Source organism: Amyelois transitella, chromosome 15 (genome assembly GCF_032362555.1).
Source record: "Amyelois transitella isolate CPQ chromosome 15, ilAmyTran1.1, whole genome shotgun sequence".
Taxonomy (NCBI): domain Eukaryota; kingdom Metazoa; phylum Arthropoda; class Insecta; order Lepidoptera; family Pyralidae; genus Amyelois; species Amyelois transitella.
Genome location: NC_083518.1, coordinates 4,990,484 through 5,017,025, shown reverse-complemented (window position 1 = coordinate 5,017,025; position 26,542 = coordinate 4,990,484). Strand labels below are relative to the sequence as shown.

The 26,542-nt window shown below is 33.9% G+C and overlaps 3 protein-coding genes across 9 annotated transcripts; 2 read left to right on the top strand and 1 right to left on the bottom strand.

The window, feature by feature from the left end:
• The first annotated feature begins 10 nt into the window (after nt 1-10).
• On the top strand, nt 11-8,417 carry LOC106136304 (probable aldehyde oxidase gad-3). Of its 3 annotated transcripts, XM_013336805.2 has the most exons (16): nt 11-384; nt 972-1,138; nt 1,509-1,669; nt 2,041-2,411; nt 2,535-2,758; nt 2,868-2,970; nt 3,059-3,183; nt 3,259-3,552; nt 3,778-4,068; nt 4,161-4,648; nt 4,965-5,148; nt 5,436-5,631; nt 5,760-6,520; nt 6,935-7,127; nt 7,650-7,763; nt 8,279-8,417. In XM_013336805.2, exons 1-16 carry the CDS (start codon nt 342-344, stop codon nt 8,347-8,349), a joined length of 3,786 nt encoding a protein of 1,261 aa, XP_013192259.1. In that variant the 5' UTR covers nt 11-341; the 3' UTR covers nt 8,350-8,417. The 3 variants fall into 3 exon arrangements, with proteins under 3 accessions (XP_013192259.1, XP_060804071.1, XP_060804072.1); XM_060948088.1 differs by having other exon boundaries at nt 11-1,138; XM_060948089.1 differs by lacking the exon at nt 972-1,138 and having other exon boundaries at nt 344-384.
• On the top strand, nt 8,308-17,448 carry LOC106136299 (uncharacterized). Of its 5 annotated transcripts, XM_060948093.1 has the most exons (6): nt 8,958-9,177; nt 9,361-9,568; nt 12,998-13,085; nt 13,846-13,998; nt 15,414-15,585; nt 16,048-17,446. In XM_060948093.1, exons 3-6 carry the CDS (start codon nt 13,005-13,007, stop codon nt 16,128-16,130), a joined length of 489 nt encoding a protein of 162 aa, XP_060804076.1. In that variant the 5' UTR covers nt 8,958-9,177; nt 9,361-9,568; nt 12,998-13,004; the 3' UTR covers nt 16,131-17,446. The 5 variants fall into 5 exon arrangements, with proteins under 5 accessions (XP_060804075.1, XP_060804077.1, XP_060804076.1 ...); XM_060948092.1 differs by lacking the exons at nt 8,958-9,177; nt 9,361-9,568 and adding an exon at nt 8,308-8,438 and having other exon boundaries at nt 16,048-17,448; XM_060948094.1 differs by having other exon boundaries at nt 8,955-9,421; nt 16,048-17,447.
• A 4,860-nt stretch (nt 17,449-22,308) lies between these two features.
• On the bottom strand, nt 22,309-24,916 carry LOC106136288 (uncharacterized). Its single transcript, XM_060948348.1, has 4 exons — nt 24,766-24,916; nt 24,152-24,462; nt 23,613-23,742; nt 22,309-22,955 (listed from the first exon to the last, which is right to left on the bottom strand). The coding sequence occupies exons 1-4, from the start codon at nt 24,914-24,916 to the stop codon at nt 22,885-22,887; spliced, it is 663 nt and encodes a 220-aa protein (XP_060804331.1). The 3' UTR covers nt 22,309-22,884.
• Nucleotides 24,917-26,542: the final 1,626 nt, after the last annotated feature.

The following is a 26,542-nucleotide window of genomic DNA, read 5'->3' as shown; positions in this document are numbered from 1 at the left end:
TTTCAGGGTATACTTTAAATTTTATTAAATTTTGTTGGTGATCTATAGTAGTTTTTTTGAATTGATCAAGAGTATACTTATCATCTATAGTATATTATCTGTGTACCGCACTACCAAACGATATGTTTGAGATTTAGAATTTCAGATTTGCGCCACAAAATCCGGCAAGGTTAAACACCAGTCAATTATAATTAATACCTAGTACTTCGTAATCCGAAGTTTGTATCCTAGTGGTATAAATCCGGAGTTGTGTATAATAGGCTCAAATCACTTGAATATATTGTTCCGCTCGCTGATTGCGAACATTGCATTAGTTGCTCCTGACGTGCCATCGCTCCAACATGGATCGAATCAAATTCAAAGTGAACGACTTAAAATATACCGGTCAGTAAGTTGTGTTTTTATTAGAATAAAAAAGAATGTACTTCCCAACCACTTCCTAACACTTTTTAATATGTCACTTCAACTCTTCTCCATGCATGTCGTAAACAGTAACCAAGGAAATTGTCCCGCATTACTTTATCACAACACCGTAGACACTATAATGGTGTAGCGGGAGGGATAAATCGGCTTGACCGCCGCCAAAGGGAAGATCTTCCGCCAGTCTAGGTGATATCTAAGGAACCGCGGCTCCGACGATGTTGTGTCTGAGGTTGTATTTATGCTCCAATCCGTGAAATCTTTGTTTGCGCGATTTAGAATTTTTGCTGCTATTGACTGAACGCGTCATTTTAACGTGTTAGGAATTTTAAATTGTCAACAAATATAAGAAAAACTTTTGAAGATGAATTTATAATTTTGAGGCTTATTTGAGTATGTGAAGATCTTTTTGAATTGGTGAATGAAGTATGCGCCATTTTGGCAAATGAAAATGAATAGTGTCTGCCCTTCACTCCAGAACGTGATTATGTCTGTTAGTAGGACCTACGCATCCTTGCATTTAAATCTTGATAGACAAACAAAAATTACAGTCGGTCATGAGGTGGATTCTGATATGTCCCTCAATGACTACTTGCGGGAGGTACTGAACCTCCGCGGCACCAAGTATATGTGCAAGGAGGGCGGCTGCGGAGCCTGCATCGTCAATGTGCGCGCCAGGGACCACACTGGACATCTGCGCTCTTTCTCTGTTAATTCCGTAAGAATTTATCTTACTAAATGCATCTGTACACAAAAGCCGACAAAGTGGCACTAGGTACTTGTCTATATTTATTGCGTGTTCGTTTCCAATTTTTTTACCACAGTTCATGGGGATCAAGAAACTTGTAGTAGATGGCTAGATCTAAAACTTTTTCTAATGTTTAGTTCAAAAAATATATGAGCATTTGCTTATTATTAAGCCCTTGAACATCCACAATTGAAGTTATTATCTTACGCCATCAGTGTCGGTTGAGTTTTCACCTCACTTTAGATGAGCCTAGTAATAATTATCACAATTGGGTTAGTCAGATTTTTTACACGAAGCGACTCACGTCTAACCTCTGCAACCTCTATTATTGTTGTTAAAGTGCCTTGTGTCAATAACATCTTGCCACAATTGGGAGATCACCACCATAGAAGGTATCGGAGACAGAGGACGAGGCTACCATCCCGTGCAGAAGACATTGGCGGAACACGACGGCACCCAATGCGGTTACTGCTCGCCCGGGTGGGTCATGAGCATGTACAGGTATGATCCTATTATCTTTTTCCATACTAATGTTATAAAGGTAAAATATTTGTGATTTTAAATTTATAAAATGAAGAAAAATCTACTCAAACTCTAGTATTCAATTTTAATGAAAAACAAAAGAAAAAACGCACTGAATATTATTATATGCAACTGGAAAAGTTTAGTCTGAATAAATTGTCATTTATTTATAAACAAATTTAAAATTGTGTTGTTCATTAAAGATTAATAAAATTCATAGATCTGGTCATGCTATAGCTATAAAATATAAATGTAAGACTTAGAAATAAAACGTATCAGTACCTATTAACGAAATTATAAATATTTGAACTATAAAAATCATCTTACGAATAAGTGTTTACATTTTTTAGCTTGTTAGAATCAAGTAATTACAATTTAACGGAGCACGAAATCGAGAATTCGTTTGGAAGTAATACATGTAGATGTACAGGCTATAGACCAATATTAGATGCATTTAAGAGTTTTGCCAAAGATCATCCTAAGCCTAATATAGGAGACATAGAAGACTTGGGAGTTTGTAAGAACAGAAAGCATTGTAGCAGTTCTTGTGACAAAAGCTGGTGCATGATTAGGAGCGAAGATGCTGATGACACAATTAAAAAATTAAAGTTGAAAGATGATCGTGTTTGGTATAGAGTCAAACGAGTTCAGGATATATTTGAAGTGTTGCACGAAGAAGGAAATGATTCTTATATGTTGGTAAATGGAAACACAGGAAGAGGTTTGTATTTATTTCCAGAGAATAATTAGAAACCTTTTTTATTTGACGAATCTATCATTATGTTTTCTGTCTGTGCTCACAATTCAAGTTTTGCCATATTAACCTACACTTAAATATTTTTAGGAGCCGTCCCTATTTTATCTTTTCCAAGAGTTCTTATAGATATAAGTCCAATAGAAGAAATTAAAGGGCATTACATTGACCAAAATCTGATTGTCGGCGCTGGTACGACTCTGACAGATCTTATGGAGTTGTTTGATACGATTTCAAAAGAAAACAGTGACTTCACGTATTTAGAAAAACTTTACGAACATTTAGATTTAGTCGCACATATACCTGTAAGAAATGTGAGTACATATAGATGGTCTTCTTTATTAAAAACCTGGCTGAAAATTTTGTCTTCATTCACATAACATTTTTTTTTATTTTACTTATTTATATTCACTTATCTCGCAGATTGGAACAATAGCTGGAAATCTCATGGTAAAACATAGGTCCCCGACGTTTTCTTCTGACATTTTTCTGTTACTGGAAACAATTGGAGCTGTGTTAATTATAGGCAAGATAACTTACGTTTCAAAAATAATTGTCTTTTTCTGATTTTTTTTTTTTATTATTCTATGTTATACATCCATGTTTTATTATAGCTGATAAAAGAAATGTTCAAGAGGTGACATTATTGGACTTCTTATCACTAAACATGACTGGAAAAGTTTTAACACTTATAAAAATACCACCATACGCTGCGAATCATAAATTTGTATCTTTCAAGGTAAAATTATGATATTACAACATTAAAAGAGATTTTGTCAATGCAAAAGATACTTCTAATTTAATTTTTTAACAGATAATGCCTCGCTCTCAAAATGCTCACGCTCAAGTTAATGCCGCATTTTTGTACGAATTTGATAGACATAACAGCGACGTAGTGCTATCTGCAAGAATCGTTATTGGAGGGCTTTCAGCTAAATTTGTTCATGCTTATAATACTGAAAAGTTTCTTATTAAAAAGAAAATATTTACAAACTCTGTTCTGCAAAATGCACTCCAAATATTAAACGACGAAATATTAACAGAAGAGATTGCAGGAGAGCCCAGCCCAGAATTCAGGAAGAAAGTAGCACTAGGACTGTTTTATAAGGTAATTAACAATAAGTAAGGTACCTTTATCCTTAAATGTTGTATTATTATTCTTAAAACATTGTATTATCGTTATATATATATAATATATATATATAACGATAATATATATATTATATATATATAAATAATACAATGTTTAATATGTCAGAAATACCTTTAATATAACAAATTGGTATTACTTACTCTATATTATTAGTTTATTGTTATGATTGTTTTATTATAGGGATTATTGAATCTGATTCCTAAAGCACAACTTAAACCTTTGTATCGTTCTGGGGCAAGAGATTTTAGAAAGACAAGACCTATGTCTAAAGGATCTGAAATTTATGATACTAATCCATTAATATGGCCTGAAACTGAACCAATGCCAAAGTTGGATGCGTTGGTCCAGTGTGCTGGTGAAGCAAAATATGTTAACGACATCCCAACACAACCCAAAGAAGTATTTTGTGCTTTTGTCACTTCTGATATATGTGTAGGTGAACTTGAAAGCATTGACCCTTCAGCGGCTTTGGTAAGAATTTCATTTTAATTATAAATATTTACTACCTTAGGACTGTAAATAGACTTCTTATGTAATCTACATATTTCCTTTTGTTTTTATAGAAAATACCCGGTGTGCTAGCATTCTTCTCTGCAAAAGATATACCAGGAAATAATTCATTTTTATCAACAAAAGTGTTCACTCAGCAACCAGAACTTGTCTTTGCCGAAAATAACATAAGTTATTATGACCAAGCGATTGGTGTTATTGTAGCTGAAACAGAAAAACTAGCAAATAGAGCTGCATTGTTAGTACAAGTTAAATACAAAGTAACTAACCGGCGACCATTTCTTAAAATAGAAGATTTAAAACAGCGAGACCCCAGTCGTATTCAACTTTTCCAAGCCATTCCGGCAAGGGACAGAGGTCTAAATGTGGAAAGGGTCATAAAAGGATCAAACAATATTTTCTGGCAGTATCATTTTACCATGGAGACATTATCTTCTATTACTTTACCCAATGAAGATGGAATCGATGTTTTTTCATCTACACAATGGATTGATTCGGTACATGTGGGCATCTCAGAAGTTCTAAATATTGAACAAAACAAGTAAGTTAAAACAGGTTTCTACTAACTTCATAAAGAAAATAAACATATTATGAAAACGCTTTTTGAACGTCAGAATGGTATCTAAACGTATTTTAATTTAATGAATCCAGAATTCGAGAAAGCTTTTATGGCCATTTTATTTATTAAGCTTTCTTTGGACTGACTAATTAACTATCATTGTTTACACCTTTAAACGTATCTTTAATAAATTTTTATGAAAAAATTAATATAGAATTAATAAATATATGTATATATTATATAATAAATATACTTTGACGAAACTTTACAAAACTATTAACCAGGTCATTTATCATAGGATAAATGTCATTGTTCCCCGTTGCGGCGGTGCATATGGAATAAAGATCACCCGACCGAATCACGTATCGTGTGTAAATGCTCTGGTCACACACTTGATGAACAGACCTAGCAGATTTGTGATGAGTATACAGGCCAATATGAGAGTAATGGGAAGACGGTTTCCATGTTTATCAGAGTTTGAGGTTTGTGGGAACAAATGAATTTCTTATTAACACTTTCGGTTTTTACTTTATCAACGCCTGAATTGTACTTTTATTTGTTTGAATTCCTTCTATGCGATTGTAATGCACCAAAAGGCTCCTATGAGGATAAGAGCTGTTACTTAGAGTTCTTTAACGCTCACATATACTAATCAAAGTCGAAAAATATTATTAAAATTATCTAAGTAACCACGTATCTCACCCTAATTCACAGTACTCGTGAACTTAAAACATATTTTGTATGCATAAAATAATTTCAAATCTTTTAGATTGGGGTAAACAACAATGGAGAAATTCAATATCTGAATCACAATGTTTACGAAGACTGTGGTTTTAAACTCGGAGATGTTACCCCAGCTTTTGTCGCGCCCTCTATAAAGAATTGCTATGACAGTCAACGATGGCAGACTAATATCTTCAATGCCTTTACTGATACAGCGTCTAACGTGTATACCAGAGGTCCAGGTATGGTGGAACTAAAATACTTGTACCACATTGCCCTGAGTGGTGTAAGGTGGATAGACAAGAAATCTCCTAGTGCATAGAAATGAATTGACCACATTTAAGTACTTTCTCATTACATTTTATTTCAGGCTCATTAGAAGGCATAGCCGTCATAGAATATATAATGGAAAAAATATCTTATGAACTTAATAAAGATCCAGTTGAAGTCCGTATGAACAACTTAGATCAGGATCCAGCTGTCAGAGATGTCATCGAAAAACTACTCAAAGACAGTGAATACTATAAACGCAAAGAAGAAGTTGGAGAGTTTAATAAATTGAACAGATGGAAGAAGCGCGGAATAAGAGTCGCATTTATGAATTATCTCATTCCTCTCAGCTTAGACTTCCATGTCTTATTGTCAGTTTATCATGGTGATGGTACGATAGCCATTAGACATGGTGGCATTGAAATTGGCCAAGGAATAAATACTATAGTTACACAAGTAGTTGCGTACACTTTAAACATTTCAATAGATAAAATTAAAATTAAAGCACCAGAATCCGTCAGCATTCCAAATAACTTTTCTATTGGTGGCAGTAGGTCTACACAAGCTATTTGCTTTGGTGTTATCAAATGTTGTCAATTACTTCTGGATAGACTTGCTGTAGTCAGAGAAACATTAACAGATCCAACTTGGGAATTATTGATAACGACTGCCTACAATCGTGGTATAAACTTACAAACTAGTTATCGAGTGACTTCCAATGATCAACAGCCCTACAGATCTGCCGGAGCAACAGTAACAGAAGTTGAATTAGATATTTTGACAGGAGAACATGAAGTTCTTAGAGTTGATATTTTAGAAGATGTGGGTACAAGTGTCAATCCTAAATTAGATATTGGACAGGCAAGTGGTACAATAGTTAAGACTTCGCTTCCTAATATCAGATTTTAAACCATTTTTTTCGAAAAGCTCTCATAGATATTTACTTTAGAGTAGGACCACTACATATCTTTTCCACAGATGTCGTAAAAGGCGATTAAGGGAAAGGATTTCTCTTTTGTCGATGGGCCTGTCACTATCTGAATCTTAATTCCATCAGTAAGTCATAAAGCTGAGCGTAGCCTTCCAGTCTGTTAGAGATTGGGAGCTCTGTCCACCCTATAAGATAAAAAAACGTGACTAAGTATATGTACATTTTCCTAAATATGTATATTTTCCTTTTCGTTTTATATGTGTACGTATTCATAAAGCATCTATAAAACACCAGTTTCTTGAACATTTTTAGCATTTGGATGTTTACATTTTTTTTTCCACTAGATTGAAGGAGCTTTCACTATGGGCCTTGGCTACTGGACGCACGAGGAATTGATGTTCGACGAGAAAACTGGCGAGCTGCTCACCGACCGCACCTGGTATTACCACGTGCCACTGGCCAAGGACATCCCAATCGATTTCCGAATACAACTCCGGAGAAACTCCTATAATCCTGTAGGAACTCTTGGATCTAGAGGTAATTACATACATACATATAATTACGTCTATATCCCTTGCCAACAGTCTTGAAGACTGATAGGCCACGTTCAGCTATTTTGCTTAATTGAGATTTAAATAGTTACAGGTTGCTAGCCCATCGCCTAAATCCCAATCCCAAGTTTATAAACCTATCCCATAGTTGCCTTTTACGACATCCATGGGAAAGAGATAGAGTGGTCCCATTCTTTTTTGCTCTATTTTGTGTATTCCCACTCGCACCCACACCACTATTCTAAAAGAATATATACTATATCACGTGGACCACCTTCCGAATTTATTTTATAAGAATAAGGCAATCAAAGGCAATTAATCATAGCAGAGATTACAGAGAGAAAGTTGTCTCACTTGCCCACTATGGGACTATTGGGATAGGCCGGAAATCTGCAATTCTCACGAACTCTGCGTAGCCTGGCGGTAGAGGAATTATGTTCCTCGTGTTAAGAAATGTTTTAACTGGCTTAGATGTATCAATAATAAACAACTTATTTAAATTTTACAGGTGTATCAGAGCCACCAATCTGCATGGCAATATCAGTGGCTTTCGCATTGAGGGAGGCGATAGCGGCTTCTAGAGAAGACTCTGGTTTTCCAAGGAACCAATGGTTTGATGTCCGTAAGTATTCACTTATAAATACATACCTGCATGAGTAAAATTTTATGAAGGTATTAATTCTTTCTAGAACATCGATAAGGCTTTCGGCTCGTTCGGGCTCTATCAGAACCGAAGATAAATAAAAAAAGAATATTATAACTTATATCAAAGTATGCCCATAGTAATCCTAATAAACTATTATTGGGTTTATATCTTGGAAAGTGCGTTTAAAGCCCCAGAAAGAGCTATAAACTAAAATGGCTATAAACGATTAATTCATGTTTTAATTTATTTTTAAGAATTTTAATATCGAGTATACATAGAGTATAAAATGTAGCCTTCCGTGTCTATAACCGGTGGCACGTAACTGGTTATGATGAAGACAATTCTTCCTTGTAAATTTTAATCATCATCAAATAACGAACCTAACCAAAAGATTTTTTCATAATTTTTTGAAGATAGGATTTTTTATAAGTAATTCTTTTTTCATGTTTTCAAAACTTACAGAAAATCTCAAAATTTTTATTTTCTTTCAGCTGGAGCATTCACTTTAGAGAAGAACGTTTTAAAATCAGAAGCTCGACTGAATGAGTTTCTATATCAATAATTTTCTCTTTCTCTATTCTTCATAAACACTCGTATAACATAAATGTAGTCTCGCCGGACTAATGTAATCTCTTAGATCTTCGTCATGAGGTATACATATAATGCATGAGTATTGTTATTTAAATAAAAATACTTTGATTATCTAACTAAAAATATATAGAAAGGTATAATTAAGTCGTTTTACATAAGCATACCTAATTTATTAAATGTCTTTAAAAATAAATTGGTATTATTATTAAGTACCTACACAGCCTTTAGTTTACATGAAATTTAGTAATTTGTACATATACTTCAATAAAGTTGATTCAGCCAAAAATTCAGAGAGTTTTCATCAGTAAAATTTATAATCTTGACATATTCTCATGGCTTTGCTTGGGGAAATTTGGAGAAAAAAACAAAAGCATTTGTCTCTGTTAAAATTGGAGGATTATTTTGTCTCTGTGCTTTAAATAGGACATTACGGCCTGTAAGAGTTAAAGACGTGATATACGTTAAGTATGTGAAATTTTAATAGGTATAGGTATGTTAAAGTAGGTATTACAGGAAAAAGCGCTACAGCGCACCATGAGTTTAGAGATACAAGGCCAGGGTCGTCCGCCGACGAACGGATGTAGGAAGCGAAGCGCCACCAGTGTTCCGCGACCACAACATCAGTTGATCATCGCGTGTCGCGACGGCTGCGTTGTCTATGTCCACAGACGAGATAATTCAACCGCGAAACGCGAGTTCCATTTTCAAAAACCATTTTGAAAATGGCGCAATTGTTTTATACATTATTTCCTTTTTCTCATAAATTGTGATAATTAAAAAAGTGTGATGTGAAGATGTTGTTAGTCATAAACATATTTTTACCAAATCCTGAATTTTTGAACCGAGTATAGTGAACACTATTGAATGTCTCAAAGGAATGAGTTGACATTTTCTAGAGATTCACGGCTTGTTGTAAAAATAGCATAGAGTGTTCAGAGAGTCAGACATCAATTTCTTATAATTAAACTGTATGTAAATATAGATTTGAACGAACAGTCGGACTGACAGAACGAATGATTCGTTCGAAGCAGAAGAGCACTTGAGTAAACAAAAACATGTTTTTATTATTTTTTATAGATATTTAATCCGTAATTAAATATTCCTACAAGAAAGTGTTTAAAAACGGTGGTAAAGTACGGCTAACGGAAGCTCGTAGTTTATTTTTCAAAGCTACAAAATCATAAATTAAGGTAAGGTTTAATAGGAGATAGTGATAACAAAACATACTTAAATACAGTTACTACAATTAGTTTGCATCCAACTTTTAAAAAGTTAAGCCACGGAATCGTCTTGTATTGCCGTTTCTCCTTTTTCTTGAAAATTGTATTAATCAACGTACCTATTAGTTTGGCTAATACCTACTAGTGACGACATGAAATTTTAAATAAAACTATAAACGTACACATAATGTGTATATATTAGAAAATTATTTGTGAACATTGTTTTGGAATTGATGATCGCAATATTGGAAATTATAATAAAAATATCCCGACCAATACTAAGCAGTCTACCAGTAAGTACCTACTACTAAGTACCTACGTATTAAGTATACCTTTAGGTATGGGGAATTTATGTAGGTAGTCTTTTTGCTTGACGGTATGTTTGCCACAGAAATAACGTGTCTTGTCTCAGAACAAAGATCTGGTTCTAACCCCAGTCAGGACAAAATGAAAAACGATTTTGTTTTAAAAAATAAAGGAAGCTTCGTTGACTTAGTATCCCCGTGTACTAGTCTTAAATCTTGAGGCTAAATCCCTATTATTTCGGTCCCGTTTAAAACTTTATCAAGTCGCAGATACAAGGTTATTTACGAAGCACGTTGCTGATATCGGGACGTTGAACCACAAATTTATCAATAAACATATTTTTTTCCCCCATTATAAACCTAATTAAAAATATAACATCTATTATATACACACATTAAAACAAATTGTATAGCGAGTTGCTTGCTAACTTTTAACACTATAACTACTCAACAACTAGGCATCTTATTCATACCTTGTCGTACTAACCTATACCTATCTAAACCTAAAGTACTTCTAGAAAGAATCAGGATACTTTTCGTCCCAAAATAATATAGGTATATGACCAGTTGTACCTGCATCTTCGCCCACGCGTATTTAGTGCCACCTTCAAAAAGCAAAGTAATTAGGACAACCTGCAAAAAGCAACGCTTTAGCGCCTCCTATAAAAAGCTACAAATTAAGCGCTAACTAAGTACAATATTAGTTAGGATAATGGTTCGCGTTGGATTTCTTATCAAATTAATACGAAAGATAAAAACTTATAAGTGCCTTCATGCACACCTTAATAAGGTATATAATATTTTTATAGGGTTTTAAATATAGTGAAAGCTGTAGTACTCTAAGCTAATAATAAAATAATCAAGTGAGGGCTAATTAACTTGAGATGTCTCTAAGGCGATGGACAAGCAACCTGTCAAATTCAAAACTTTTATTCATTATTATGGGACCCTTCATTTCATCTGTCACTATCTGAATCTCAATTACACCATTCGGCCATACAGCTGAACGTGGCCTTTCAGTTTATTCGGGCTGTTGCCTCTGTCTACCCCGTATGAGACAACGCCTTACTCTATAATAAATTCATCGAATTTGAAGTAAATCGGTCAAGTTTGTGCTATGAAATACCCTATGACAATCAACCACAGTAAAGAATGGTAAGTTATAAAACCTGAAAGAAAGACACGGCAACGACGAAGTTAGGTATTGCTTACCCTCTTCAAGCAGTAGATAAAGTTATTGCTCCTCTTGACTATCTGATAAAGACAATAGGTTTAAATTTCTATACTGTGGTTTACTTTCAGAGGAGACCTTAGCCCAAATTATGGATATAAATTTTAAAAAAAATTCCTACATTTTCCAGCCCCCGTAGGTACCTACAAATATAAAGTGATCTTTGTTTAATAAACAATAAAATAAAGTGAAATACATGAACATACTACGTCACTATCTGGTTAATTTTATGGTCTATCATTTTCTCACCACGCCAATACTTACTAGCGTTTAATATGAATATTTTATCGGTCTTCCGACATGCCGAGTATATTAAAGAATTCGATGTGTCCCCGTCGAGGCGGCGACTGAAATAGAATCGACGCCAGAGGCTGAATATGTAGACAAGAGTCTACATGATAACCTAAGTGATAAATTTTCGGACCACGTCTAAAGACTATTAGGTCTAACTATCAAGTAAAATTTATTTGTTGCCAGCCAGTAATCATCAATACTCTATCTGTATTTTTCAAATAGAAGAAAACTTTTTATTTCATAAGATAGCTTAGATTTTTTGGATGTTTTCATGTTTATTGGTCTTCCTGCTAATTTCGTACTATTCAATTTGATTTCAACTCTGGAATATAGAGATTCAGAAAGTTTCTATATGCTTTTAACACGCAGTCAATCAAAAATATTAATCTTCTCTGTTTCTTTATAGGAGCTTTGACAGAGAAAAATGAACGGAAACCATATGTACGACTACGACCGATTATACGACTCCACCAATCTACAGCAAAGATTTTGCAAACCTTCAAAAGTTATTATCCAAATAAACCTTTCATAAAATACATCTAGAAGACTAATATCTCTTTAGCTTAAATCTTATAATTTTATACATATAGTAGCCTTGCGGGGTAGACAGAGCCAACAGTCTTGAAAAGACTGAAATGAGATTCAAATAGTGACAGGTTCAAGAGGAAATCCAATTTTATAAGCCTATCCCTTAATCGCCTTTTACGACTACCGTGGGTGAGATATGAAGTGGTTCTGTTCTTAAGTGCTGAAAACCACGCGGCAAATAATAATTATATGTACAAATATTTTCCGTCATAGTCTCAGGAAGTACTTAATAATTTTTATTCCTCCTGTAGTTTTTATCTTGTAGTTTGCGGTAGTCCCAGTTTATTTCGATAAGATGAGGTCCTTCTTAAAATAACTCAGTAACGAGTGATTTTGTTTTATTGCGAAGGACATCCAGATTCTCCTGGCATGACGCCAGCAATGCGCTTCCGAAGTTCAGGAATCGATGGGATAAACAGATATAACAATAGAGAGTTGTCTTTTATTTCGGGGTTACCGTTAAAATCTAAAATTATTCCGTTCTATTCTCATATTTAAAACGTCGAAGGTCACGTTCATCACAATCATCTGACTATAGGCTCTAACTACTTCATATAAATCGGAGGTCTATCCTGTAAAGAATGAGGTAATGATAAGTATAAGTCATCTATAGATACATCTATCTGTATTTGGGAACGAAATTATATCTTTCTTATAAAACTTTATAAAACTTACGGATTGAGACATTGGTCGTAGACATATTTAAAGATAAACATTATTTTTATCAGTTCTAGCTACTTCTATTTTTACAAGTTTCTTTTCCTTCCTTATTTCTGGGTTTTAATAAAGAAAAAACATTTAGAAAACTAAAATTTTAGTTATTTAAAGTTAAGTAACTACTTCAATAAGTTATGTACTGAAATTGGACGACTAGTTACGCTAAAAAGTATGTTCTCTCATACATTGTTACATACGAGAATTTTAACTATGCTTGTATCGTGTGAACCTACACGTGCAATAACTATATTTTGTATGTTTCAGTAATAAAATGCCTTGGCCGACTCCAAAACGATGTTGCGGTTGCCTGTCTGTGGAGACTAAATTCTATGTGTCGTGTACTATATCTATTGTAAGTATATGTTACAAATTTATACATGTACCTACTTTTTACAGTAGTACCTATTATAAGTGGATTTTAAAAACACGACTGCTTATGATTTATTTAATTAATATCGCACGTTGGAAGAAGAAGGTACCTTGATCAGATCGGAGACCTCCTAATGAAAGTAGTACTCTTAGAATTGTGCTTAGAATAGACGATCTTGCTTGAAATGAGTGACGATTTTGAATGTACTTAGATAAATGAATGAAGAGCACAGCGATCGCTTCAAATGAAAAGGTGTTAAAATTTGCCTGTCCTGTCGGAATAGAGACATAATTGTGTTGACATGTACCTATCTTATTTAAAATGTTCATGGAATACTTTGCACCATCGTCTTTAAAGTCTCCTTTACTTTTTAATGCTTTTTCTCTCAACTCCACACTCTTTAAATTAGTTCCCATGTTCCTGACCCGGGTCAAATAAAATAAATGTGTTAGACTAAGTTCATACAGAATACGACAAAAATCGATAAAATGATTTAAACATGAAAGCGTACCAGACATACTTACACACCTAAATTCGCTCCTCTTTCCCAGAGGCATAGACCACACCTTTCCAATTGCCATGATTTCTTATATTAATATAACTTATACTTCTTTCGCTTCATTCCCATTCATAAATCTCATCATGCAAGCTCGTCGGTTTCGGGTAGGTTCTCTCAACCTGACATACAGATATCCAGGTTATTCATTTATATTAGTAAGGAAGTAATGTATTATCATTCTAGCTACTATGCGTGGCGAACATCACAGCTGGCGCGTGGAACCTGCCTAGGAACAAACAGCGGGAGCCCGAAGACAACCTGATTTCCATGAGCATGGTCATGTTCTCCACCTTGTCCACCATCGGCAATCTGGTGGCCTGTGGAGGAGCCTGGTTTGTGAGTATACCTATGAGTAGACGGCGTGTTTGCTCAATTGTTGCATTTGAATATAACATTAAGCCAAATAACTGAACGTGGCCATTCAGTCTTTTCAAGACTGTTGGCTCTGTCTACCCCGTAAGGGATATAGACGTGACCATATGTATGTATGTATGTGAATATAACGTTTTGTGTTCGTGGTTGCTATAGTTACTTGGTCCCGTAAATATACTTAGGTATTGAAGTGGCCGTAATCAAGATAACATTGTGCCTTGTGGGTCCCGGCACTTTTGGACTCCATTTCTTTTCCATGTAGATATATCGTAAAAGGCGACTAAGGGAAAGGGTAATAAACTAAGGATTCTTCGTGATATGCTAGCAGCCCGTAACTATACGAATCTCAATTCCATTAATAAGCCATACAGCTGAACGTAGTATTTCAGTCTATTCAAGACTGTTTACTCTGTCTAGCCCGCAAGATATTTAGGCATTATTTAATGTATGTATGCATGTAAAATGAAGTAAGGAGTCCTATTCTACGCTGCCGGAAACCACGAAGTCATTAATTTTCGCCGTAACCATTTCCGCCTTTCTTTTGTGGGGTCCTCCATTCCATTTCCTTTACCTTTCCTTTATGTTCTATTGTAAATCTGAATTGTTAAGTATTCTCACTGTATTGGTACATGCCTACCAAGCTATGTAACATAAAAACAGTATCTTCTTTAGTCATCACCACAGCTTATAAGAACTACAATTACCTACGAAATTCCTTGATCAAATTAATTAACTTTTAAAAAAGATAGATCAATTTAGACATTTTACGACCAGTACACATGCTGCCTATACTCCTACAATAAGTGGTCGTTAAAACTCAAATGGGATTATTTATTGCCTGACTATTATATTAATTGCTGTCCAACCGTTTTGCTGAAATTGAATAATGTGTGCTGAAATAGACAGTGCCGCTATAATCGATAACGATTGTCTTGCGAGCATTGTTTGCATCTGACTGTTGCATTTTTCTCTTATTCATTATTTGCAAAACGTATATTAATACCCTTATTTTTAATATCTGCATATTTTCTTTAAATATCTCCAGGAGGATGATTTTCTTGCCAGAAAAAACAATGGGGCAAATATCGGTCAATAACTATAATAAATTAATATGGTAAATTTTTTAATTTATTTTTTAACTTTACAGTAAGAAACACGAGTACATAATATTAAAGAGCAATAATTATAAATAAAATACTTAATGTTAACCTTAGCTACATTGAGTAATTAGGTTTTGGTTGTAAATAAAGTCATAATCCCCGGCGTTAGTCCCGTTTCTAATTAAAAAGGATTCCGACTTCCTCATTTGACCACGGATATAGTCCTATTCGTGGTAAAGATAGTTTCACCTAATTAAAACACAACATTTACTGTTCCAGAGGCGTCCAGGCTACCTCCAACTGTCCTTAGTGTTCAACTCTGTGTTCATCGTGTGCCTATATCTCATCGCTATCGTGACTTGCCTATTCAGCCCAGAGCTGCAAAGTAGTGGCTTCCTGGACCAACCAGAAAACATAGCACTAGTTGTCATTGCCTTCTTCGCTGGTCTTGGTAAGTCTACATATAATTTCTTCTTCCTCCTCCTGGCAATAACGGTTACACCCTCACCTCTCTATTAAAGAGGCTGGGATGTATGCACCACGTACAATTTATTTGTTTGCAACCCTCATGTTTCGTCGTCTCAAGTGCATTAGGAGTACTGAAAAGGATATAGAAAAACCTACTTTCCATCCCGAAGGAAAGACTTCTTCCGTGCGAACCGCTAGTTTAGTTTGGGACACATAAACCTACACCAAATTTGGGTTTTCTTTTTGATTTGTTTAAAAAGATAAACTGATGTGCGATTAGGCGTTAGGTAGTAGGTATATACTTAATTTGCGACACCACCGAAATCTTTTCAACGCATGTCACTTAAACGAACCTCCAAGCTTTGAGTGAGAGAATTATGAGGAAGAGAAAATGGAGGGTTTTAAAACCAACTAATAATATAAATTTTTAATTTTGACATTTCAGCCTACACCACCTACTACCTCATAGCTGTCAACAATATGTACAGATACATCCGATCAGGCGGCGCGAGCCCTATACCAATATGAAACTATTTCGGAAAGTGGTGCAATGCAATACATTGCGGAGACACTGGTTGGGTTATTTAAATACCGTCTATAGAAAAGACGAAATGTATGTGTAATATTTTACTCACCTTGTCAGACTTCCATCAGTTTGCTTTGCCGATGACAATAAGTACCTAAATGGTGGAATTTAAATAAAAGGCTTGTATTTTTATGTAACAAAGATGTATAAACATGAAGTCGTGGGAAAAGTGGCCAGATATGTTGTTTAATATTTTATTTAATGACTTTAAATGTGATTTTATTCTAAGAATGTGGAGAACGTGGCAAGTGTGAAAAAATTGCCTCTTTCTACCCATTAAGGTAAGAGGCGTGGGTTTATTTATGTTTGTGCTTTACATTATGTCATACTACATTTGTTTTGTATCTAATGATGAAAATAATTCACACCAAATTTTTCGACAAAAACAACATTGGTTCTCTAGTACCGAAAATTCATTTGTAGGTAGGTACCTACATCTTTCGGGAAAGATGATAGATATGGAAAAATAAAAGGAATAGAATTAAACATTTTCATTTTATTTTCAAATACCAGATGCGTTTAACAAAGCGTTGTACAACGATCACAAACATCAAAAATTCTATAAAATTAAATTCAATCACAATTGTAAATAATTGTTACAACATTTAAAGCATTTAATTGATCGATAGTTTTACAGACATCAAGAATAAAGGCCTATTTATATCTAAAATGTTGCTCGAATTATAATGGTACACTTGGAAAATATAAAGATATCAAAAATAATTGTGTTATTATTATTTCCTATTCTTTTTAATTAAATAGTAGGTACTTAATTTTAATATAATAATATATTTTGTTTATAGCAAATTTTGTATTTGCGCAAGGGAAACTAGTCTCAACTAAATTAATAAGAAGAATTATTTTTGTTGTAAACTTTTACAAGGATTTAACAAACCAAAATATGATGTGAATCGGTTATTTGTTTTAGAAATACTATGGTATTTTTTATATTTCATTTTATCTTTAAGTGTTCTCTCTTTCCAGTTCTGGTAGTAGTCTGTATATTTTTCTATACCTGCTTATATTTCCAACTGCCTTGTGATTCACGTATGACCGCCTCCGTCCGTCGAAGTTATTGCTCAACCAAGCTCATCATACCGTTATCAATAGTCTTGGCCACAATAATCAACCGCCAATTCCAATATTATTCATTTCATTCACCTTAATTTGTATCTAATTTATTAATAAGATCAGAAGCAGCTCGGCTCGAGATGTTTTACTTGTACCGAGGAAAATAAACGAAAAAATTGATAGTGCTCATTGTATCACCTCAATTAGTTACTTCAAATTTGAAACCTTTGCACGGACGGGTTATAATTTAATGTTTAACAATTTTTTTTTAGTTTGAACAATAATTTGTTTTTTAAAGACAATTTTGCTACGAAAGTACTTACTTATATAACAATAAATTCAAAAATCTTGACCTACGAACTTGAATGAAAAAAATAATTTGTAGACTTTTTTTTAGATTTCTTTTAAGTCTTCAATGAATACTAGTTAATAACTATTTAGCTAGACAATTTTTTAAATAGGACAATAGGGATACCAATTCGAGCTCTTCTTAGTACCAATAGGCCTTCATTATGTAAAATACACTTTTATAAAATACTTGTAACAAACAGACTTTATCTACATATATGTAGGTATACACGGGTACATATTTAATAAAGGGATTACTAAACATTTATATGTAAATATCAAGACTCTAATAGAAAATATAAGAAAACCCTTTGCTCCATCCAAATATGATATTATCTCGATATGTTTTCCGATAAAATATGATATCAAGGATCCTCTCATATTTTTGATTTTCAAAAAGAAATATTGAAGACTATTTGCATATAATTACTTGTATAAAATTTAAAATACAACTTTGTAATAATCTAGAATAAAAAATCTGTTTATTGTCAATAGAAAAATTGACATTGTAATTTACTCATTCATAAGAGAAAGCAATAATAATTGCGTCAAATAGTCACAATATTTCTCTTCTCAAAGTAGGTACATTGGACACATGAATATATTTCTAAAGCGAAGGACGTATTATTGTCGTTTATTAAATTGGTACCTAAAACACATAGATAATACTAAGATTTTAATTATTTGGGCGACATGACCAATCATCCACTACTTATATGATGGCAGTGACGTAATTGGTATTTCAATTAAACAATTTGCTTAACCCATTAGCATAGAAAAAATAAATATAATAAGTTGATTAGCCAGAAGCCCATGGATAAAGAAATAACAATATTGACTAAGAAAGCGAACAATACAACACGACCTTAAATTTACCAGTTTTTACAGGATTTATATATGGTTAGGTATAGCTCCTTTTTGATCTAAGTAGATAAACGGATCGAACTAGATATATAAGTACCTAATACTTATACCGATTAGGTATAACAATAAGAAGTATATGTGATGAATAAAGAATAGCTAATAATAACTTAGTTTATTCGATAGACATCGGAATTAATGCTCAGTCTATAATTATTCCAAATTTTGTGATTAGGTAAACTCTATATAACCGTCACATTCACATCTCACCGATGTATAAAGATTTAAATCGTCATGATGGGGACACAATACTCGTAGCAACCTAAAAAAGTTGCCGCTTAGAAAATAATATTCATTGCTAAATAAACAAAATAATAATACTTTTATACAATATAGTTTTGTTTATCAATGAAAATACCTAACAATAAAAGAGTTGATTATTGTTATATTCCGCATGTTATCTTTAGTAGATCTGAAGTTCCGGTTGATATCAATGGGTAGACTCACCTCGAATGAGACACACATCTGAACTTGGCCTTTCAGTCTTTGCGAGACTTTTGGCTCTATCTACCCCGTAGGAGATGAGGATGTGATTATATATTCTATATATGTTAAGACTTGAATGGAAAGAATTCAGTACCAATAAGATTCCACTGCTAGCTAGCAGTTATATTGGCCTTTCCCAGATCTCCGTAAAAGTATTTATATTTTGTACATACATATCTACATATACATATTAATACATAAAAAGCGAACTGTTTCACATGTAGGTATATAACAAAGAACGAACATATTGTTTTAACTTGATATGCACTTATTACTATTTAGGAAAATGATAAGTTGATATTTTGTATAACATTTGTTTGTAAATAAAATTTAATCTTTAATATGAGAATAAACGTAAGTTGTTGCACAGTAAGAAATTATGATGTTTACCTTATTCTAATTGGAAGACGAATCCCTAATAAACATTAAACAAATTGTAACATATAACGTAATATAATTCGTTTCTATTTATACTATATTTTATACAAATCTGTTTAGATAAAAGCACTTTGCATTCGTATTTCACAACCAGTCACAAGCAGTGTTGCATTGTTTTTGTTTAAATTAAAACAGATGCCTATTTAAACTTAATTATTAAGTCGATAAGTAACTTATCGATTGCGCGCCCATTAGATACTTATATATATATATATATATAAAAAAACTCGTTCCAATGAGTATGTATGTCAGTGGTTAATAACTCTGAAACGGTTTATTCCATTTGGTACCTAAATGATATCACGGGTGCACAAAGAAGTCATTACAGTGTCCTGGGGAAATATTAATTTTAATAGTGAAATGAGGATCATAAAAGTATATTTTGTGCGTCTGCGTGAAATCTTGGTGTACTTTACTGGAATAAACCTGCAAATCCATCGAACCGGTTCAATCAAATTTCAAAGCTAAAGAAAATTACATATACATTCAGTCAGAAAAGTATCGGGAATGGATTATTTATTTATGGTTCCAAATTCAAATTTTTGTTTTTTTTGTTGTTGTTAGATTGGCACAACTGTTTTCCATTTTGGCGCGGATTTGAGTTGCATCTGTTGTTTACATTAAATACAGTGCTATTTTTAGTTATATCATATCTAGTGTGTATTGCTAATTTCATAATGGATAAAAACATCGAACAAAGAGTTTGTCTTAAATTTTGCATTGCCAATGGAATATCGTGTTCGGAGTCACTGAAAATGTTACAGAAGGCTTACGGTGAATCGACTTTATCAAAAACTCGTGCTTATGAGTGGTACAAAGCGTTCAAAAGCGGTCGAGATGTGATGGAAGATTTGCCTCGCTCTGGTAGGCCATCAACGTCTGCAACTGAAGTTAACATCGCAAAAGTGAAGGAAATAGTGACTGAAAATCCTCATTCAACTTTGAGAGAGATAGCCACCGAACTTTCTGTATCTCACGAGTCGATCCGTACCATTTTAACTAATAATTTGGGTATGAAACATGTTGCCGCTCGGCTAGTCCCAAAAGACCTGAATTTTTTTCAAAAACTCAATCGCATGAGAGTCGCTGAGGACATGCTAGAACGAGTCAATTCCGACCCAACATTCATGAAACGCATTGTTACTGGTGACGAGACGTGGGTTTACGAGTTTGACATGCAAACTAGTCAACAAGCTTCGGAGTGGCGCCTTCCAACTGAACCGAAACCGAAAAAACCACGCCAAAGTCGTTCAAAAGTCAAAGTCATGTTGACTGTTTTCTTTGACTATCGCGGTGTTGTGCACTCGGAATTCTTGCCGGAAGGTCAAACGATAAATAAGGAATATTATTTGAGTGTTATGCGGCGTTTAAGAGAGCAAATCCGACGAAAAAGGCCAGATTTGTGGAAAGAAAATTCTTGGATTTTGCACCATGATAATGCACCTTCGCACAAGGCCATCATTGTGAACGAATTTTTAACCAAACACTCAACAAATACCATCGAGCAACCACCATATTCACCAGATATGGCTCCAGCCGACTTTTTTCTTTTTCCTAAACTCAAATTACCACTTCGTGGCACCCGTTTTCAATCGGTAGAAGACATAAAAGAGAATTCGCGGCGAGAACTGACCTCAATTCCGGAAACAGCGTTTAAAAAATGTTTTGATGATTGGATTATTCGTTGGCGTAAGTGTATCGTTTCTAAAGGAGCATATTTTGAAGGTGATAAAATAAATTTGGATGAATAACAAACAGTTTGTGTATTATTGATCTTTTCCTGCTACTTTCTTGACAGAGTAGTATATGTATTCATTTATATAATCACGTCTATATATGTGTATAAAGGATATTGATGTGACAAGTATGTATTTAATCACAGACCACCAACTCTATTAGGTCAATTTTAGTAATCTAGTAGGAGCGCAAGCGAATGTAAATTAAAATTGATAAAAATACTATTCCAAAGATATTCATATTGCGTTAGTTCTGATATTTGCATTACCATACCTCAAGTGGTCCTTTACTGTTCCGATTGCATTTTTTTATATTCTCATAACAAGCTCGTGTTAATTCTCAATTTCTTGGTCCTAGACCTAAATCGACTGGTGCTTCTAAACCAAATGAATGATATGTAATTAATACCTAAATATATTGACAACAAAATTTTTATTTTAACTGCGTATTGTCCAATAAGATATGTATGGTACAGTAAAAGCTCCCTATTCGCGCTTCCGTCATTCGCGTTTTCTCTATTCGCGGTTTAAAAAAATGCAACCCAATTTCTTTATTCGCGGCTAAAAATTTCTTTATTCGCGGATCTAAAATTTCATACAAAATTCCAATAGGTGTTGAAGGCAATATCTTTTGCAAGTGCCGTCAAATGGTACCGCCGAGCACTTTGACTTAAGCCGCCTTTGTCACATTTGTCGCAAACACCGCGGTTGGCGTTTTTGAAAATGTAAACAAACAGAAGAAAGCAACCTTATTTCTGAAACAATAAAGTATATTTTTAAATGTTGCTGTTCCGTTCTTTGGTAAAAGCCGTTTTGCCTATTTTATTGTTTTATCTTTCACATTCGTTACTTAAAATTGTGATCAAGTAACCCATCTCTACTGCTCTCTTCGTTCTTCGTAATTAATAATGTCAACTAAAAAAATAGAAAAAGCGCGTTTTCTACACGAAAAAAATCTGTGTTACTGCTTAAAGTGAAAATAGAAATGCTGGATCGTTTACGCCTTGGAGAGTATCTAGGAACGTATCCCCATAAACCTATATAAATTACCATTCTGTATTCACGGTTTCTGTATTCGCGGCATATTTATGGAACCTATACCCCGCGAATAAAGAGATTTTACTGTATATTACTTCAACTAACATTATTTTTTGATAATTGTATAGCTTTCAATTTTTTTATAAAGTGTTGCATAAAAGTTGAAACGAGTTAGATATGTAGTTAATGTAAGAAAACATGCAGAAATATCTGATATTTATTGCATGAAATGTGTTTGATTCAGAAGCATCCATTAGGCCCTTTCACTCACAAAATCTGCATTAAAGACTAAAATCTTTGCAAAGACTAGGTCTAAATTTTTACCACACGATTGCTATTCCTCCATCAGTCACAATCTTCTACAAATATAACAGTGCCTTATACTTCAAATATTGCAATAAAAGTATATATTTGTAAAAGATTACTGAAATGTGTTCTATCTACATAACAACAACTTCTATATGTTTCTAATTAAATGTACACCGAAAATACATCAATGAACTAATATACACACTAATAAGAATAAGTACTACAAAACATGGCACCATTTAGTTAACAAAATGCTCTCATTTTCTTTGTTATTGTAAATCCACGGTAGGTAATACTAGTGTAAATATTTAGGAATGTGTTGGAAATTTGCTCATTATTACGTCACTGTTTAGAGAACGCCGTCTTCGTTGATTGAGAGTAAATAGCTCCGTATGACCACAATGTAATAGAAATTTTCAGCTGAAATAAAATATTGACCCCATAAAGAACATCAAAGATTAGGTAAATCATTATTTAAAAAAGTTAAACTTTAACACTTATATCTAGTATATAGGCCTTCCTAAGTCTTTAGTCTGACAATGCCATCTTGTCCCTCAGATAATACTGGCTGTGAAAGCGAACCCATAAACGGTTTTATAAGTTTAATTCTGCAAGGTTGAACGTGCAACTTACTCAAATTGCTCAGATAGACAGATAGATAAAACTCTTTATTGCACCATAAGAGTAAAACATACAATACAACACAAAGCAGATATAGATGGTACAAAGGCGTATTATGTGTTTTTTATCCACCAGCTCTTTAAAGTTAAGGTGTCTGATTCAAAAGCGTAATTACAGGGTGGCTCTTACAGCGAAGGAAAATATCGCGAGGGAAACTATACCTTCAGGCAACTGGATGTTTAACCATGATCCAAATCAGGTTAGGTCCCCCTGAACAGTTGCCGCTTCGTGTAAAAACCTTACTTAACCATTTCAGGATCTTGATAATACACGCGTCCCAGGTTCCTCTTCAGAGAGGTTAGGACGCAACAGGAACTAACGTCAGAAATATGATGAGTAATTTTGATATAACTCATACCTTTTTATTAAATGTATGTATAAGATTTGTCTGCTTACCCAAGAAAAGTATTTGGGCGATGACATGACCAGCGTCCATGTGAAACAGGCTCTTGAGGAATCCGATGATGAACAAAATGACAAATACCAGCCAGAAGATGCAATATTTCCTTATTATCTTGCTTTTTTCCTGTAAAAGTAAATCGTTGACGACTTTGATACAACGATAAAAACGCCGTCTTTAAAGTCGGAGAAGGAATCATAAGAGCAAAAGAGATTATTAGATACGTACAGGAGTCATTTTTAGTAAAAACCTGATTTCTTCACTGTAAAATCACAGGTGGACCTTCCCAGAGAAAGGACTAAATTGTGACTTACGTTAAGAGGATGATGATGGAAATAAATGATGTGAACAACAGTAAACAAAAGAAAATAATAATTAAAACTCTTTCACAGTCATTAAGGATTTCAAACATAGCTTGGCATACCTAATAGAGAGCCCATAACCTGAAGTGCAACGATTCAATTGGAAGCACGCTACGATAACAGAAAGATAAATAACATCATGTAACTGAGGGCATAGTTGATAAAGAATATACCTTGTATACAGCATAGACGAAGACCATATCCAGGACAAACTTGATAAAGAGTAGGACACACAGCAGCACTACAATAGTGTACACGACAGAAGACATAGTGGCGTCGGTGTCTTCGCGTTTCTGCTGGGCTTCGGTCACTTCCTTTATGTCCACGGCCAGGGTCACCAGAATTATGGCTAGCGTGAATGTTATGATCTGAAATTTTGAGACAAACAATAGGTATTGATCTATGTAGAATGTAACATCTATAACATAGGTCAGACGGCAGCTGTTCCGTAGTATTTCTTCACTTTCATAATATCTTACCAATTCTGATATTCAGTAAACAAAAAAGTTTCTAACATACCCAGCTCAAATACCTACGTAGAGAATCTTTTTTCGACCCAACGCTTAATTATAAACAAAAGCAGGTTCCTGGGTGTATTAAATGGGATCTCTTTAAGAAATCCCAAGCTTTGAAGCTGTTGAAAATGTTATCAAGAGTATCACTGCAAAGACATATTGTTGATTTTTTTTTAATTTTTTGTTGTATTGTATTTGTTATTACGAGTATATTATATTGTTATTGTATAAAATTTTTAATGTTCGTGTGCATCTTTATTATAAAATCACACTTACAGAGTTCGCGATCCCCATAGCGATGCATCCTGTCTTTAGATGGAAAATAAAGCAGAACTTGTCCAAAACGGGTATGTTATCCATTCTCGCCTGAAACAACAGTTTTAATGAATGTCTGGTAATGACGCCCTCAATTTCGGGCTCCATCATTAAGCCCGTCTCTGACCTACTTTTTGGGGTGATGTTGAGACGAGTAAGCGATAAAAATGACGATAGAATGATTAATAGAGTGAAAGTAATTGTACGGCAATATTTGGGATTAGAAAAGCGAACAGGAATGGTATTGAACGTTTTGTTTACCAAGTCTATATACTAGTATACTAGCTCTGTATAACAAGTTACAGAACATTTTTCGTTTCTAAACCGTGCGGATTATGTTTTCAAAAATATTTATTTCTTTAAGTTGTAGGTACTGTTGGGGTGTTAAACCTATGTACAAGCCTAAATAATAATTCATTTAGATTTGCACATAGGTTGATCCCTCTGAAAAAAATATAGGTACCTTTAAAGTTTCTTCATCATGCGTTTTTGTAATAATAAGTTTTAAATTAAAGATGTATTAATCGAGCCACGAATTTCCTAAAAAACCTAAGTACTGACCAATTTAATTGATGAAAAATATGTGATACCCTCCCTGTCTTTGGTCAATTTTTTTGCAGTTAACACTTTAATTGTAATTTTTGTGTAGTAAGCTAGTCAATAATAATTCTTTATTTCGAAAATTTCTAATGATCTTCAACATACTAATATAAAGGTTAAATAAATAAAAAACAAATGAAATGCAAGTATACACTCCCTTATACAACTCGTATCAACTACTTTAATCATTCACCTATTTATTAACTATGTGCCTATTTTAAGCACAGCCTTCATCCACTACAAAGCAGTCATTACAAGCGACTAAGAAACCAAAAAGAAACCCAAGATTTTTGAGCCCCTACCTTTCACCACACTGATTTCCGTACGAAAGCCCAGGGTCCACAACAAGTAAAGGTTATAACCCTTCACTTACCATTGTTGGAACGATCACACTTGCCACACACAAATTCACGTGGAGAAATCCCTAGGGAACATTTTAATGGCAGCTAGAGATTTGTAAGAACATTGGAAGGGGACAACTTCAGCCTGTAAAGACGACTTTGGCTGAAGTCAGTTAGATGTTAAGAAGAAGACGTTTTAATTTTTTAAGTTTAGGTATGTTTAGAACCATGTGTGAGATTAGACTGAAAACGCAATGGTCGTTTAGCAAACGAAAATTGTGATACTACCTTTTTAAAAATAAAATCCACCCTTATTTTTAGGTAGCTTAGTTAATTCTAAAAAAATTTACTAACCAACTTAGCTAACTAACCGAATAAGTTCAGCATACACACCACAACTTTGACGACAATAAGCGATACTTTGTATCCTATTTAAAAAATATATCTATTGCTATATTTAATTGAAAATTTTAGTTGGCATATCTGTTAACCGTAAAATTTTCAAATTTGGCACCAACAAATGATGAATACAATCGGGAATACGCTTTGAGGAAACATATCTCAACTATTTAAATTTAGAATGTAAATAATATTAATTCCAAAGAACTGCGCCTTAACCACGGAGGCTGCACCGACCTTGCGCACTGGCTGTCATGCGCGATCGATATCATTCGGAAACCACACACATACCCGACTGTACTTCGATATTCTTAATGAAAATGTGTTACTATGTACTACTACATCTCTATTCATGGAGTAGGCACTTAGGCATACGACATGTAGCTTCGTTCTG

Bases quoted from the DNA above. Each gene is read 5' to 3' on its own strand.
- LOC106136288 (XM_060948348.1), bottom strand. From the start codon at position 24,916: ATGGAGCCCGAAATTGAGGGCGTCATTACCAGACATTCATTAAAACTG. The intron at 23,743-24,151 runs GTATATTCTTTA...TTACTTTTACAG, and splicing joins TCGTCTATGCTGTATACAAG to GAAAAAAGCAAGATAATAAG. The intron at 22,956-23,612 runs GTAAGCAGACAA...ATTTTATTTCAG, and splicing joins CGCCCAAATACTTTTCTTGG to CTGAAAATTTCTATTACATT.
- LOC106136299 (XM_060948092.1), top strand. The intron at 13,999-15,413 runs GTGAGTATACCT...TTACTGTTCCAG, and splicing joins CCTGTGGAGGAGCCTGGTTT to AGGCGTCCAGGCTACCTCCA. The intron at 15,586-16,047 runs GTAAGTCTACAT...TTGACATTTCAG, and splicing joins TGCCTTCTTCGCTGGTCTTG to CCTACACCACCTACTACCTC.
- LOC106136304 (XM_060948088.1), top strand. From the start codon at position 842: ATGAAGTATGCGCCATTTTGGCAAATGAAAATGAATAGTGTCTGCCCT. The intron at 2,971-3,058 runs GCAAGATAACTT...GTTTTATTATAG, and splicing joins TGGAGCTGTGTTAATTATAG to CTGATAAAAGAAATGTTCAA. The intron at 6,521-6,934 runs GCAAGTGGTACA...TTTTTCCACTAG, and splicing joins CTAAATTAGATATTGGACAG to ATTGAAGGAGCTTTCACTAT.